At 34.2% G+C, this 16194-nt stretch overlaps 2 protein-coding genes across 2 annotated transcripts; one reads left to right on the top strand and one right to left on the bottom strand.

Annotated features, from left to right (window-relative positions):
* Nucleotides 1-11094: 11094 nt before the first annotated feature.
* On the bottom strand, nucleotides 11095-11487 carry LOC148787175 (uncharacterized). The gene has a single exon (XM_088883515.1). It carries the CDS (start codon nucleotides 11485-11487, stop codon nucleotides 11095-11097), a length of 393 nt encoding a protein of 130 aa, XP_088739641.1.
* Nucleotides 11488-14969: 3482 nt separating this feature from the next.
* LOC148787174 (uncharacterized) lies at nucleotides 14970-15870 on the top strand. The gene is made up of 3 exons (XM_088883514.1): nucleotides 14970-15057; nucleotides 15251-15478; nucleotides 15623-15870. Exons 1-3 carry the CDS (start codon nucleotides 14970-14972, stop codon nucleotides 15868-15870), a joined length of 564 nt encoding a protein of 187 aa, XP_088739640.1.
* The last annotated feature ends 324 nt before the right edge of the window (nucleotides 15871-16194 follow it).

The following is a 16194-nucleotide window of genomic DNA, read 5'->3' as shown; positions in this document are numbered from 1 at the left end:
GTGAACTTAAAGAGTCACACCTTACCACTATAATGGGATGAAATTAATTTGGAATTAATTCCAGAGAGTCGGATTAATTTAATTGAATTAAATTAAATCTTGGAGAGAATGAATGATTGGATCATTTATTTAGACCAATTCATTCGATGGATGACTTTAGTTTAATTAATTGGATTAACTAGAATTTCAAGTTAGCTATTAAAATTAATTGGATTAATTTTACTGTGCTTGGTTTGATTTATGAATTGGATTTATAAGTTAAAAGCGAGAAAATAGAAGGCTTGGATCCTTCAATTGGATCAAAGTATATTTTAATATTGGACTTATAAATTAAATTAGATTTAATTTAAAGTCCATTAGACGTGGGCTTGATTTAGTTTTAATTAATCAAGCTCGATCCATTAAAATGCAAGCCCAAGTCCTTTGTTAGACCATGGCTAGGTTAAAGAGTCAAAACTCCTCCTTGGGTGTGGTGTGGCATAGAGGTGTTAGATGGTTGAAGAAATCTTTCTAGGTTGAAGCTCCTTGGTATCTTGTGACTAGATCACATATAAAGTTTCTAAAATACTAAAGCCGACCAGCAGCTGCAGCAAAAACATATCCATGAAATTTCACTCCTATTTTCTCTCCAAAAACCTCTTAAGATCTTAGAGATCCAAAGAGGAATAAAGGATCAAATGTTAAACAATAACATTGTTGATTCTTTGCACATTTATTGAGTTTTTGCTAGTACAAATTCTCCACATCCTTTAGTGGTGGTGTGTTAGTCTTTGGAGGGTCTCTAAATCGAGATCTCACTGTGGACGATACAGAATGAGAAATCAACGCTTGTAGTCTAACATAATATGGATTTTTGTCCCTCTTATTTATTTTTTTCTCCGAATTATTGGCCTTCTTTGTTTTATTTTTACACCGAAGGTCGGGGAAAAGATTAAGGGTACACCCATTGGTCAACAAAATAAAAAAAAAAATGGCACTAGATGTGCCGACAAGCGCACGGTCGAGCGCGCACTCCTGCGGGCATGCGTGCTAGGAAGAGCGCATGCATGTCTGCACGGGCACGCGCGGGCGTGCACTGCAAACAGATCCACGAGCGGGGTGCGCGCATTGTTTGCTCATGTCTGCTTTATGTTTTTTCAAAATTTTTATTTTTTCTGAACTTTCTGCATATTTTTCTGAAAAGTAAATTTTGCGGAATTTAATTTTTGGTTGAGATGTGGTATTTTCTAAAATTAAATTACTAAAATTAATTTGAATGGGTTCTCAAACAAGAATTAATTTTTTGTATGGGTTGCACTTATGTCCATAAAGAAGTTGCATTATTTTTAACAGAAAAACCCTTGGATTGGATATGTGATTAATATATGACATTGGATATTATTATTATAATGCATGGTTTGTGTTATATTTTTTGTGCATGTTTATTTTGAAAATAAATGTGTTTTTTTATTAATTTGATTAACATGGATGATTACAAAATCCATTGGATGGTTTATTTTCTGTTGGGTTGTGGCATGCGTGCCACTTATTTTCTTATCTATCTGTTTTTAGCCTACTTATTTAAGGTATGTTTCTCCCTATTTATGTACTTTCCGCTACTTCTATTTGGGGTTTCTTTTTGGTCATAATAAGTCTAGTAGGTTAGGGAGATTTAGTTTTATTTTCTGGAACAATTGAAAAAACTAGCTTAGACAATAGAGGCCTATGGAGGAGCCATGGGTTGTCACATAGAGAAGAGGTCCAAAGGATGGAGCCCACGAAGGAGATGAAGAAATAAAGTGAGATTACAAAGCCCATAGTATGTTAATGGGCCTACCGTAGACTGACTATAGATCTACTATGAGCTCAGTAGATCACATAAGCGGCTTTTGATTATCCAATAGTAGCGTGCTAGACTTTTATTTTTGCGTTCCATGCATTTTAATTAATAATTTTAATATTTAGAATATTATGCATGAAAAATATTAAATGTGATGAGGTCTCGGTCATATAAATAACAAAAAACCCTCACTTGGTTGGACCAAGTTAAAATATTAGACCCAAAAATAGAGATAAATATCGAGAATTTTGCTTGTGGACCCTAAGCCCACTGAGTAAAGGTTTTCCGAAAACCTATTTGAGAGTGATGGTTTTTATAGAAATAGTGGGAGGGTTAATAACTGAAGTCCAAATCCTTAATTTGAACATCATTTTATAATAATCTAGTAATTTTTGTATTTATTGTAGATGTTTAAAAATCCACTTAACAGCATACTTGAGGATAATAAATTTGATGGAACAAACTATTCAAATTGGCTGAGAAATCTGAGGATAATCCAAGATTTCAAGAACTAAACTGATGTTCTGGATAAGTCTACCTCATACTTTGCCAGAATGGTTCTTGCTAGGAAAACATTTGACGCTCGAGAAATTTACTCAGTGGCATGAGGACAACTGGACAGTTCGCAGTATCATACTGGGCATGATGAGTAACAAGATCCAGAAACAGTACGAGAGGTACAAAGATGTATGGTCAATAATGCACCGCAAAATGAACATTATGCGATACCGTATGAAGTAATTCTTAGGTGCTAGAATAGTTGAGGGATTGTCCGTATGAGAGCATCGAGTGATGATACTATCCCTAATAGAAAAGCTGAAAGACCTCCAGGCTGATTTCGAGAATGAACGTGATCTTACAATCACTACAACCCTTTTTCGATCAATTTATTATCAATTAGAACATGAATGGGATTGAGAAAAACCTTCATGAGTTGATTAATATGTTGGTCCAGTACAAGACAACGGTTGAAAAATCTACATAAGCCAGTACTAGTGGGAGAGGCTTCGATCTCTAAAGCTAAGGGCAAGGGTGACAAATGGGGATAAAACTTCTTCTACTGCTTCTAGCAGTTCAAGTGATCCTTTAGGCTGTTAGGCGGGGGTAAAGGAAAAAGGAAGATTGTTCGTCAGTCAAGGATACCAAATGATATTTGCATTTATTGCTAATAGAAGGGCCATTGGAAGAGGGAGTGTCCTGAGCTCCTCTTCGATGAAGGTAAAATCTTTAATTGAGTATTAACATAATCACCATTCTACTCATGGTATTGGATACCATTGAATTCATAATCTGTGAATGGTTTGCATATGATGATGAGGAATAGAAAAATTGAAACAAGAAGGTCCTAAGGCTTAACGATAAAGGGGCTATTATTGTAATGACTAGGGACTTAGTTAGGCTTAGTGGTGATCATGTTAATATAGCGTTTATGTAACCTAGCATGATTGAAATAGTGATTTTAATTATTGTTGCACAATTTTGACTACGTATATTGGTCGATAAGTCTTTTCTGTAACATTAAATGAGAAATGTCTATTGGGTGAAATATAAAATTTATATTCATATTTGGATTATGCATAATCAAGAATGAAACTTATCGTTCTGGTTGGACAATCTCTTCTAGCTGAGGATGAGAAAGAGTGATGGACTCAAAGAACATTAGAAATAGGCGATTTGGATCCATACAAAAGCTTTTTCTAGGTCAAAATGAGCTTATCAGTTGCACATTGAATTGGATCTAGTGTGATATTTGTAAGTCACCAAAACACACAAATTCAGTATGGGGTTCACAAGTTTAATTCCATTTGATGGTTTCAACGAATTAGACTCAAAGTGGTGAACCAAACTGATCACCTTTTGATTGGATCGAGAAGGTATGTATTTAATGGGAGTTCTTGAATATCGAAAAATGAGAATATGATTCTCCACTCAATGAAAGTCATCCTGAAAGGGCCACAGTTGACCAGCCTTTGATAAGAAAGAAATTAAGAGACATAACGAAGTAGAGAGAAAGATGCATATATCATCATTCTTCTTTAGCTTTTCTTGATTCTTTTTATTTCCAGTAATGAACAATTAAACTTTACTAATTCATGATTGTGATGAAATTAATAATGCAGTGAAAATATAGACATTCTACTCTTTTCTTCTTTTACTAAAGATGTTAAAAGAAGGGCAAATTGAAATTAATTTGTTTATATTTTGATGTTCGATCATTCAGATTTTGAATAAATTAATTTATTGAATTTTTAACTAAAATTCGATTTGTTCAACTATTTTAAAAAATTTTGAACTTCTTATTTAAAAAAAAGGTACTATAAATACGTTATAATATATGCATATTTTCTATATACGTATATGAAATGCACATAAATTGTTTGAAATTTTGAATTTATAAAGTTGGTACTCAATATTAATAAATAATGTTTTAGGATATGTTAGCATATAAGTAGTTAATGCAGTTATATAATATCAAACTATAGTTAACATAATTAATTTAAAATTCACTAAATTACGTATTGTTGAATTGTAGATTGTTTTGTAGTTCCTTTTAGTTAGATTGTTTTTAATCCAAAATGATCAAATTACTTCTTTTAATTAATAACTTTTTTTCATAAAAATGGTTAAAAAATTAATGACCCTTTGTTTATAAAATTAAAAGTACTACTAAATAAAACAAAACAAGCCGGAGAAATAAGCAGAGATATAATTGTAATAATTTATCTTTAATGAAATCATCTTCTATTGTATATGTAATATGAATGCATACATTTCTTAGTATTATCTCATAATGTTTATGGTTAATTACATTTTGTCATCCGAACTATGACTATTTTTATATATTGGTATTTAATTTTTTTGTGTCAAGTTACCATTTTAACTTTACAAAATTTTACACTTAGTCATTTATAACTATTTTTCAACCAATTTTTTTATAAAAAAAAATATCACATGCAGTGCACATGTGATGTTTAATGTAATATGATATTTTTCACATATGCACAATATGTGATGTTTTTCCGGGCAAAAAATCAAGAAAAAGACGATCATATATCGCAAAGTGCAAATTTTTGCAAAGTTGAAATGGTAAGTTGATACAAAACAAAAATTCCATGGCAAAAGTAAAAACGGGCATAGTTTGGATGGAAAAATGTAGTTTGCCTAATGCTTATAACCTTTTGTATCCCCCATGATATTTTGTAATTATATTCTTTAATAGTATAGCTTGTAACAACAATTTTGGTCGTTTATAAATACCACTATGTAATTCATTTGTAAATACTTTTTTTGGAAGAATTATAAGAAAAGAGATTTGGAGAGAATACGTTTATATTGCTTTCTGATATACTATTAGGAGTAATAACGTAAGAAACTTAGAGTTTTTATAAGTTTCTAACATGATAACTACGCAAATTGTCATGATTTTATAGTATTTTAATTCTCCTTTTTGAGCCAAAATATTCCAAATCTTGTGAATTTATTACTTATTCAGCTGAAAGTGATAATATGAGATGAAGATGGCGAAAATCAAGGCAAAAATGGATATCGAGGACATCAAAAAGGGAAAAGAAGATTTCATGGTAATTTGTAGGGTTGACTAAACGTGCCCACGCTTAGTGATTTGATCAACACGGATGAAGAAAGAAAATGCGTGATTTCCGCAAGAGTAAAGAAGGAATGATGTGCACAAATTTGAAAGGACTCCTTTGAATATATTATTTATGATTTATTTATTTTTATAGAACTAATCATGTACTTATTTCCCCCCTACGTCTAAATTCGTAGGAGACTTTTATTATAAATAGGGGATCCCTTCATTTGTAACACAACTTAGAATTGAATAAAAAACTTTATTTTCATTAGCTTACTTTACTGTCATACTCTCTCTTTTAGTTTTAATTTATTGCCGGAGTTAATGGAATTTCACTTTTTAATGTGTTCTTCCATTAACATGTCCAGCTAAATTCTTTATTTTCTGGTTAAGGTTATGGTGACTGCTTGATTCGTAACATGTTGTGAGATCTAATCTGCTCTTTTTACACTTGTTAAATGAATATTCATGCTATTCTCTGTGTTTTTATTACAAACGTCTGATTTATGAATAATTCGGCTCGTTTTTCATTATCAAGAAGGTTTGCTTAGCTAATTGGACTTTACCAAATTCATGTAATTATTTGTTTAGTTCAATATTTAGTAGCAACATAGCATGGTTAATTATGTCAAAGTAGTTAGTTATGTTATGGGGAATGCATGATTTAGTTTAAACGAATTATTCTCGTAGGAATTTATTGATTTGAATCAGGCCTTTCTAATTCTTAATGCTATTAATAGATCAAATCTTGTGGACGATACCAGGATTGTCTGTTCATTAGTGATCTAGCCAACGGTCGTACCTTGGCTGACGAAAAGGTAAGGAAAGGTAAGGTTGTTAGGTCATACCAACAACCATAACTGATTTATTTGTTTATACAAGTGTTATTTTTGCATCAATGATCAACTCATAAGAATCAAGCATGATCCTGACCTTAACTAGTAAAGCTTTCTCTCATATTCTCACCAGGTAAATTTTAACTGTTCTCTAGTTTATTTTAGTTTGTTATTTATTCTTCTCTATCATCAAACATCTCCCCCCATTGTTATTTTTTTTTCTGAAAGAAATCAACTGATAACCAGTCCCTATGAAATCGACCCTACTCTTACTTTCACAAGTGTTGTAGGAATTATTTTTGGTGGCATCGACATCCACCATAACACGCTATCAACACGACTTTACGCTCAACCAAGGTAGAATGTTAATTTTTCTATGTATAATATTGGGAAAATCGTATTTGGGTACCATTAAAAAAGGTCAGCTTAGTTTTATGTATCACAAATTTTGCAAGTTCAGGTTTTGGTACAATTAAACCAAAAAATAAGCATTTGTTGTACCAACTTAACGGCAAAGCCCATGTGCACCGTCATGTAGCACCCCTTTCGCAACAAAGGGCTATATCTATGCTACACATCATACTTATAGTAATCCCTGTGTTTATATATATAAATGCACAAAATAATTTAATCCCCCAACATCATAACAAGCGTAATCAACCTACAACATCATATATGCACATCAAACACCACAAGTAATTCATCACAGGTAATCTCCATTCTTATGTTCTCTCTATACAATCAAAATGTGATTTGTACTCTAACTGACAAAGAGGAGAAAATTGCATATTGGCCCGACCTACCGAGTATAACGCGTAGACCTAGCTTTCAATAGTCAAACACCTCAAAGTCTACTCCTGAAAGAAAATGTTAGCAGTGGGATGAGTTTGCCACTCATTAAGTAAATGACCAGCTCAATCTATATATGGATATCAAAGACAGTCCAAACAAGATAAGTAGGCAACATGCATGGAATACAGTCAATTTAATTCCAACATAATCAGCTGTGGTACATCACATAGCTATCTCACAATAAGATAATCAACTAAACTTCCTTTTTCCTAGTTTGCTTACCAGAAGGTGATATTGTGTTTTTCCCGTCAACTCAATCTCACTAGTGTATAAATTTAAGTAAATCCCCTTGACAACCGGCTCATCAATCTCATATCGCACATAGCTCTTTCATATCGCACATAGCTGTTTCATTTCGCACATAGCTCTTTTCATATCGCAACATCGCTCTTTTCATATCATATTTTCGCCTTATAGGCTTTTCTCCACATTAAGGGGTATTCACACCACAATTATATTCAATTTCCACCACTCCCTCCTTTCCACATATCATCATTCTTGTAAGCAACTAGTAAGATAAAATAATATATCAACAGATTCTCATTTTCGGACATCCACAACACATCAAACAAGAAACATAATATTTCAATGTATTTCCTCATTCCACGTACACAATACCATCAATCAAATTAAATCATCCATCACTCATATACTTTCAGATAAATCAATGTCAGCATGAACCACAAATTCATATAACAGTAAAACCACAAATAAAGGGGACATATATTGATAATACTAATTATTTACTTATCTTGACCTTATAACGCTTTTATCTATCCAATAGGTAGTGGTTCGGTCTTTTCACTTTACTCCTGTATCCTATAATGAGTTATACCATATACAGTTAATATATCGAGAATATCGTAATTTTTTCTAAATATAATATTATTATTACTATTCATATAATTTCTAATAATTCTTTAATATTCCATTTCTATCGACATACAATTCTTTTTTTTTTCCTCTTTATTAACATACCATTTATTAAATATAATTTTTGAAATATTTCTATGAATTTTCTATCAATTTCTCGCTATTATACACTTTAATTAAATAACAATACGTAGAATTGCGTATTTGGTTAACAATTCTGATGAAATTGTATTAATTAGCTATAATAATATTTAAGTCTAACAAATTTAATAATCTAATTAACCAACAGTATCACTTTTATATCCAGTTTGATATTTAATTCGACACTACTTTAAGTCAAACTCGTAAAATATTCCGGTTAAATAGTACATCGCTCAATATAAATAAATTTAATAAATGAACTAATTAAATAATATAATTATATAAATTAATAAAAATTAAAATTGCATTTTCGTACCTCGATTTCTCTATTTTTTTTCCGCGGGGAGAATTGCAAATTCACAATTGAAATATGTGTGTACTGTGTATGTAAATTGTGTGTACAAAAGAAGAGAGAAGAGAGTGAGGCGGTGGGGGTGGTGGCCCACCAAGCCTACTCTCAATTGTCTCTCTCATTCATATATATATATGTATATATATATATTATATTACTTACTATATATATTATTTACATATAAATATATATAATATTATTATTGTTTTATTTCTTTTATTAAACTTTTCTCAAAATGCCAATTACGTCCTTCCACATTTATTAATTAATATAATATGCTCTCAAATATTATAACGAGCCCAATTTAACCCGTTCAAGTTTTATTATATTCCAATTATGGAACATAATTTATTTACTAATTAACTAAGTTTCATAAATATTTACCCAGTAATCCCCCAATTATATATTATAATTTTTGGAGCGTCACAATTCTCCCCTCCTAATAAAAATTCCGTCCTGAAAATTTAACTAACTTATCGGCTCACGGAATAAATATGGGTATTTTTCTTTTATGTTCTCCTCAACTTCCCAGGTGGCTTCTCTTGGAGAGTCAATCACCATAGGTATTTCTTTATTTCTTAATTTCTTTATACTCCGATCTAGAATTTTCATTAGCTCTTCCACATATGTCAATCCCTCTGATATCTCCATCTCTGGCTCATGAAAAATATGACTAGGATCGGATCGGTATCGCCGTAGCATAGATACGTGAAACACGTCATGTATCTACGATAATTCTGTTGATAATGTTAACCAATAAGCTAGTGGTCCAACTCGCTCCAATATTTCTATGGCCCAATATATCTCAGACTTAACTTACCCTACTTCCCGAATCTCAATATTCCTTTCCATGGTGATACTTTTAGAAAAACTTTTTCCCCACCTCGTATTCCATCTCTCTGCGATGCTTATCAACATAACTGTTTTTATCTTGTCCACTGTTTCTTGAACTAACTCCGGCCTTCAAGCTATCTCAATCCCTCAATATTGCAACAGATTGAACTTCGGCATTGCCTTCCATATAGAGCCTCATATGGAGTCATACCAATACTGGAATGAAAACTGTTATTATAAGCAAATTCCATCAGTGGTAGATGATCATCCCAATTTCCTTTGAATTCAATTACGTAGGCTCTCATCATATCATCTAATGTTTGAATCGTTCTTTCTGACTGTCAATCAGTCTTAGGGTGAAACGCTGTACTGAAATATAATTTTGTACCTAGAGCCATTTGCAAGCTTCCCTAGAAATGAGAAGTAAATCGAGCATCTCTATCAGAAACTATAGAGGTAGGAATTCCATGTAATCTCACAATCTCTGAAACATATAACTCGACGAGCTTATCCAAAGAATCATTTTGACGGATTGGCAGGAAATGTGCAGATTTAGTCGATCTGTCAACAATCACCCAAATAGCATCATGTCTTCTGAACGTACGTGGTAACCTAACGACAAAATCCATAGTAATCTTTTATGATCTGTAAATATTTGACACGTCTCCCCGTATAAGTAATGCCTCCAGATCTTCAATGCATGTACTATGGCTGCTAACTCCAGATCATGGGTCGGATAGTTCATCTCATGTGGCCTCAACTGCCTCGATGCACAAGCTATAACTCTCCCATGCTGCATTAAAACACAACCAAGTCCTTGTCGTGAAGCGTTAGTAAATACCACATATCCTCCATCCCTAGATGGCAAAGCAAGGATAGGTGCTGAGGTGAGTCTCTTCTTCAACTCCTCAAAACTCTGAGTACATTTGTCATTTCAGTTAAATGGTGCGTTCTTCTTCAACAAGTCCGTAAAAGGTTTTGCGATTATAGAGAAATCCTTTACAAACCTTCTGTAGTAACCAGCTAATCGCAGAAAACTCCGGATCTCGGACACATTTTTAGGTGGCTCCCATTCTAAAATAGCCTTAACTTTTGCAGGATCAGGTTGTACCCCTTCTTTTGAAACAACATGCCCCAAAAAAGCAATCTCCTCCATCCAAAACTCACATTTAATGAATTTATCATACAATTGTTTCTCTCTCAAGATCTATAAAATTATTCGTAAATGTTATTCATGTTCCTCGTGACTACTCGAATATATCAAAATATCATCAATACACACAGTCATAAATTGATTGAGGAATGGTTGTAACATCTTGTTCATAAGAGACATGAAGGCTATAGGGGCATTCGTCAATCCAAATGGCATAACGACAAATTCATAGTGGCCATACCTGGTCCTGAAAGCTGTCTTTAAGATCGACTCTTCCTCAATCCGTAGTTGCCAATATCCTGACCTCAAATCAATTTTAGAGAATACAGTGGCACCTTTTACCTGATCAAGCAGATTGTCAATCCGTGGTAGAGGATATTTATTCTTGATTGTGATTCGGTTTAGCTGTCTATCATCGACAAATAATCTCATACTCCCATCCTTCTTCTTTACGAATAATACTGGTGCTCCCCATGGTGAAATACTAGGTCGGATGAACCCTTTATCCAATAGCTCTTCTAACTGCTTCTTTAATTCTTTTAATTCTGACTAAGCCATTCTGTACGGTGCTATTGAAATAGGTGCCGCTCCAAGAATAGTGTCTATTTCAAAGTCTACTTCTCGATGAGGTGGTAGTCCAGGTCATTCATCAGGAAAAACATCAGGAAATTCCCTCACCACTGGAACGTCTAGTACACCCGGACTAACTTTCATGGTATCGTGCACACTGGCTAGATACGCCTCACACCCTTCTTTAATTAGATTAAAAGCGGTCACAGCAGAATTTAAGCAGTCAGGTATCACTTTTCTTTCCCCCACTATAACCGTCTTCATCTGCCCATTGACTTCAACCGTCACTTCTTTCGCTTGACAATCCACTAAAGCATGGTTACTAGCTAACCAGTCCATCCCTAGAATGACATCAAACTCCATAAGGTCTATTAGAACCAGATCTGCGTATAGAGTGATACCCTCCACTACTATTGGACAAGATCTCACCACCGTATTCACTAATACAAACCCACCAGCAGGCATAGACACATATAAGTCATGTCTAAATGGTTCTATTTTAGCATGTACACGAGATGCAAAATCATGTGATATAAATGAACAAGTAGATCCTGGATCAATCAACACATGTGCACTAGAATCGCAAATAGAAAAGGTACTAGTGATAACCTCGTGTGACGCCCCAAAGATTATAATATCTAATTGGGGGGATTAACTGGTAAATTTTTATAAAACTTAGTTAATTGATAAATAAATTATAGATCATAATTGGAATAGAATAAAATTTGAACGAATTAAATTGGAGTTCGTTATAATATTTTGGGACAATTTAAATTAATTAAGAAAATTCAGGAAGGACGTAATGGGTATTTTGATAAAAGTTAAATTAAATAAATAAAATAATAATAATAATAATAATAGTATATATATGTGAATAATATATATATATATACATATGAGAGAGAGAGAGAGAGGGAATTGAGGGTCCCACCTCCCACTGCCTCACTCTCTCTCTCTTTCTTCTTTTTGTTTTTATTGTTGTTCTTGGTACATACACACACAAATACACACAATACACACACACACACAAAATCTCGAAAAGAAAAAAAGGAAGAAGGAACAGAGGTACGGGTTATCATTTTAATTTTTATTTAATTATATAATTATATTATTTAATTAGTCCATTTATTAAATATTGTTTATATTGAGCGATATATCATTTAACCGAAATATTTTACGAGTTTGGCTATTTAAAATATTGTCGAATTAAATATCAAATCGGATATAAAAATGATATCGTTGGTCAATTAGATTATTAAATTCATTATATTTGAATATTGCTATAGCTAATCTATACAATTTTATCAAAATTATTAGCCAAATACGCAATTTTTGTAGTATTGTTTAATTAAATTGTATCATAGTGAGAAATTGATTGAAAATTCATATAAATATATCGAAAGTTATATTTAATAAATGGTATGTTAATAAAGAGGAAAAACGAAGATTTGTATTTCGATAGAAATGGAATATTAAAGAATTTATTAAAAAATGTACGAATAATATTTAATATTGTATTTAAAAGAAATTATGATATTCTCGATATATTAACCGTATGTGGTATAACTCATTATAAGATACGGGGATAAAGTGAAATGACCAAACCACTACTTATTGAATAGATAAAAGAGTTGTAAGGTCGAGATAAGTAAATAATTAGTATTATCTATACATGTATCTTTATTTGTGATTTTACTGTTACCTGAATTTTGTGGTTCATGCTGACATGGACTTATCTAAAAGTATGTGAGTGATGGATGATTTGATTTGACTGATGGTATTGTGTACGTGGAATGAGAAAATACGTTGAAATATTATATTTGTTCTTTGATGTGTTGTGGATGTCTGAAAATAAGAATATATGGATATACTGTCTTACGTTACTAGTTGCTTACGAGAATGGTGATATGTGAAAATGAGGGAGTGGTGGAAACTGACTATATATTATGGCGTGAATACCCCTTGATGTGTTGAAAAACCTATAAGGCGAAATGAAATGAAAAGAGCTTTTATGCGATATGAGAAAAAAATGAAATGAAAATAGCTTTGATGCGATATGAAAAAGATGTGATATGAAAAGAGCGATGCTGCGATATAAAAGAGCGATGATGCGAAATAAAAGAGCTATGATGCGAGATGTGATTGATGAGCCGGCTATCAAGGGGATTTACTTGAATTTATATAACGGTGAGATTGAGTTACTGGGAAAAACACAACATCACCTTCTGGTAAGTAAACTAGGAAAAAAATGGAGTTTGGTTAATTGTCTTATTATGAGATAGTCATGTGGTGTACTAAAGTTGATTATGTTGGAATTAAATTGATTGTATCCCATGCGTGTTGCCTATTTATCTTGTTTGGGCTGTGTTTGATATGCATATACAGATAGGGCTGGTTATTTACTTACTAAGTGGCAGGCTCATCCCTCTGCTGACATTTTCTTTCAGGAGTAGACTTTGAGGTCTCTGACTGTTGAAGAATAGGTCTACGCGGTATACCCAAGCAGGTCGGGCCAGTATGCTGTTTTCTCCTCTTTGTCAGTTAGAGTACAAATCACATTTTGTTGTATGGAGAGAACGTAAGTGTGGAGATTACTTATGATGGACTACTTGTGGTGTTTGATGTGCATATATGATATTGTAGGTTGATTACGCTTGTTATGACGTTGGGGTTATGTATACATATCGATTAAATTATTTTGTGCATTTATATTTATAAACACAGGGATTACTATAAGTATGACGTTTAGGGTAGATATCCCCCTTGTGGCAAAGGGGGTGCTACAATAAGTGGTATCAGAGCAGGGATTAGATTTCCTTGGGATAGTAGATGAAATGTAATTTTATACGTAAGGTGTATATGTTAGGAATCTACTCACATGTATGTATTTCATATAGGATGGAAGCGTCAAGGGAAAACGCTGCTGGCCCAACTGAGCCATTAGAGTCTGTGCAGGGTCATAATTTTGGATCAGAACATCAGGGGTTAGAATCCCAAAATAGAAATGCCCCATAACCAGAAATAAAACCCTTTATGCAACAGTTCCTAGAGATGATGCAGAGGATGGCTCCATCGCCACAACCCCAACCACATGATACAGTCATTGATAAAAATTATGAAATAGTGAGGAGACAGGGGGCGAAGGTATTTGTCGGTACAACTGATCCTGCTGAAGCAGAGGAATGGCTGAGAAACACGGAAAGGGTGTTGGACAGAATCGAGTGTACTTCTGAGCAAAAGTTGAGGTACGCAGTGTCCTTACTGGAGAAAGATGCCTTGGACTGGTGGGAAACAGTTCCGGGGAGCAAGAACTGACATGTTACTCTGACGTGGAATGACTTTTTGAAAGAATTTTTTGACAAATATACTCCACCGGTCTACAGAAAGCGTAAGAAAGTTGAATTCCTTGAATTAAAGCAGAATGAGTTATCTGTTGCTGAATATGAACTACAATTTGTGAGATTGTCAAAATATGCCCTAGAAGAAGTGAGTACCGATGAATTGAGAAGAGACAGATTTGAAAGGGGGTTGAGACTTGAGATTCAGGAGAAAATAGCAATCAAACCTCCAAGTTATGGTGCACTGCTGGAAGCGGCACTGAGGGCAGAAGAGACGTCAATTGAAAGGAGTTCTACTGAAGCTAAACGAAAGAAATTGACAGGTAACCTGAATCCTACAGCGGGACAAAGTGGTGTAGTTTCCTTTAGGGGTTATGGTTCGCAAAGGGGTTGGTTCAGAGGCCAAGGAGTAGGTTAGACTAGCAGGTCTTCTTTAGTATTTTCAAGTAGAGGCGGGCCTACTTCGGTTAGATCTGGAGCAAGACAAGGTTCAGCCAGATAGTTTAGTGGAAGATCTATTCCCTCTTGTGTTAGCGTAGGAGACATATTGGTGAATGTTGGGTAGCCCAACCAATTGTATGTTATCGTTGTCATCAACCAGGACACATTATGAGGGATTGTCCTACATGGAGGGATAATTCCAGAGGATCTCAGACTTCAGAGTTTAGCAATGTGGGGGAAAACTCACAACGGGCAGGTACGAGCAGAGGACGAGGTAGAAGTGGTCGAGGTAGCGGGAATCTTTCCACGACATCTATAGGAAAAAGTAGTCAGCCTCGACCACAAGAGGGTCTATGCAATCACAAAAGAACAATCTCCTACGGCACCCGAGGTTATTACTGGTTGCTTTTCTATTTGTGATTCTAGTGCACATGTATTGATTGATCCAGGATCTACTTGTTCATTTATATCACGTGATTTTGCATCTCATTTACATGCTAAAATAGAACCATTTGGACATGATTTATATGTGTCTATGCCTGCTGGTGGGTTTGTATTAGTGAATACCGTGGTGAGATCATGTCCAATAATGGTGGAGGGTGTTACTTTATATGCAGATCTGGTTGTAATAGACCTTAGGGAATTTGATGTCATTCTGGGGATGGACTGGTTAGCTAGTAATCACGGTTTAATGGGTTGTCAAACGAAAGAGGTGATAGTTTAAGTCAATGGGCAGATGAAGACGGTTATAGTGGGGGAAAGAAAAGTGATACCTAACTACTTAATTTCTGTTGTGACCGCTTTTAATCTAATTAAAGAAGGGTGTGAGGCGTATCTAGCCAGTGCGCACGATACCATGAAAGTTAGTCCTGGTGTATTAGACGTTCCAGTGGTGAGGGAATTTCCTGATGAATTACCTGGACTACCACCTCATCGAGAAGTAGACTTTGAAATACATACTATTCCTGGGGCGACACCTATTGCAATTGCACTGTATAGAATGGCTCCGTTAGAATTGAAAGAATTGAAGAAGCAGTTAGAAGAGCTATTGCATAAAGGGTTCATCTGACCTAGTATTTCACCGTGGGGAGCACCAGTATTCTTCGTAAAGAAGAAGGGATGGGAGTATGAGATTATGTGTCGATTATAGACAGCTGAACCGAATCACAATCAAGAACAAGTATCCTTTGCCATGGTTTGATGATCTGTTTGATCAGCTAAAGGGTGCCACTGTGTTCTCTAAAATTGATTTGAGGTCAGGATATTGGCAACTATGGATTGAGGAAGAGTCGATCCCAAAGACAGCTTTCAGGATCAGGTATGGCCACTATGGATTTGTCGTTATGCCATTTGGATTGACAAATGCCCCTACAGCTTTCTTGTCTCTGATGAA

This window comes from Sesamum indicum, linkage group LG8, assembly GCF_026168435.1.
Source record: "Sesamum indicum cultivar Baizhima isolate 11 linkage group LG8, ASM2616843v1, whole genome shotgun sequence".
Lineage (NCBI taxonomy): Eukaryota > Viridiplantae > Streptophyta > Magnoliopsida > Lamiales > Pedaliaceae > Sesamum > Sesamum indicum.
Note: the sequence above shows the minus strand (reverse complement) of the source record. Positions and strands in the feature narration are given on the sequence as shown.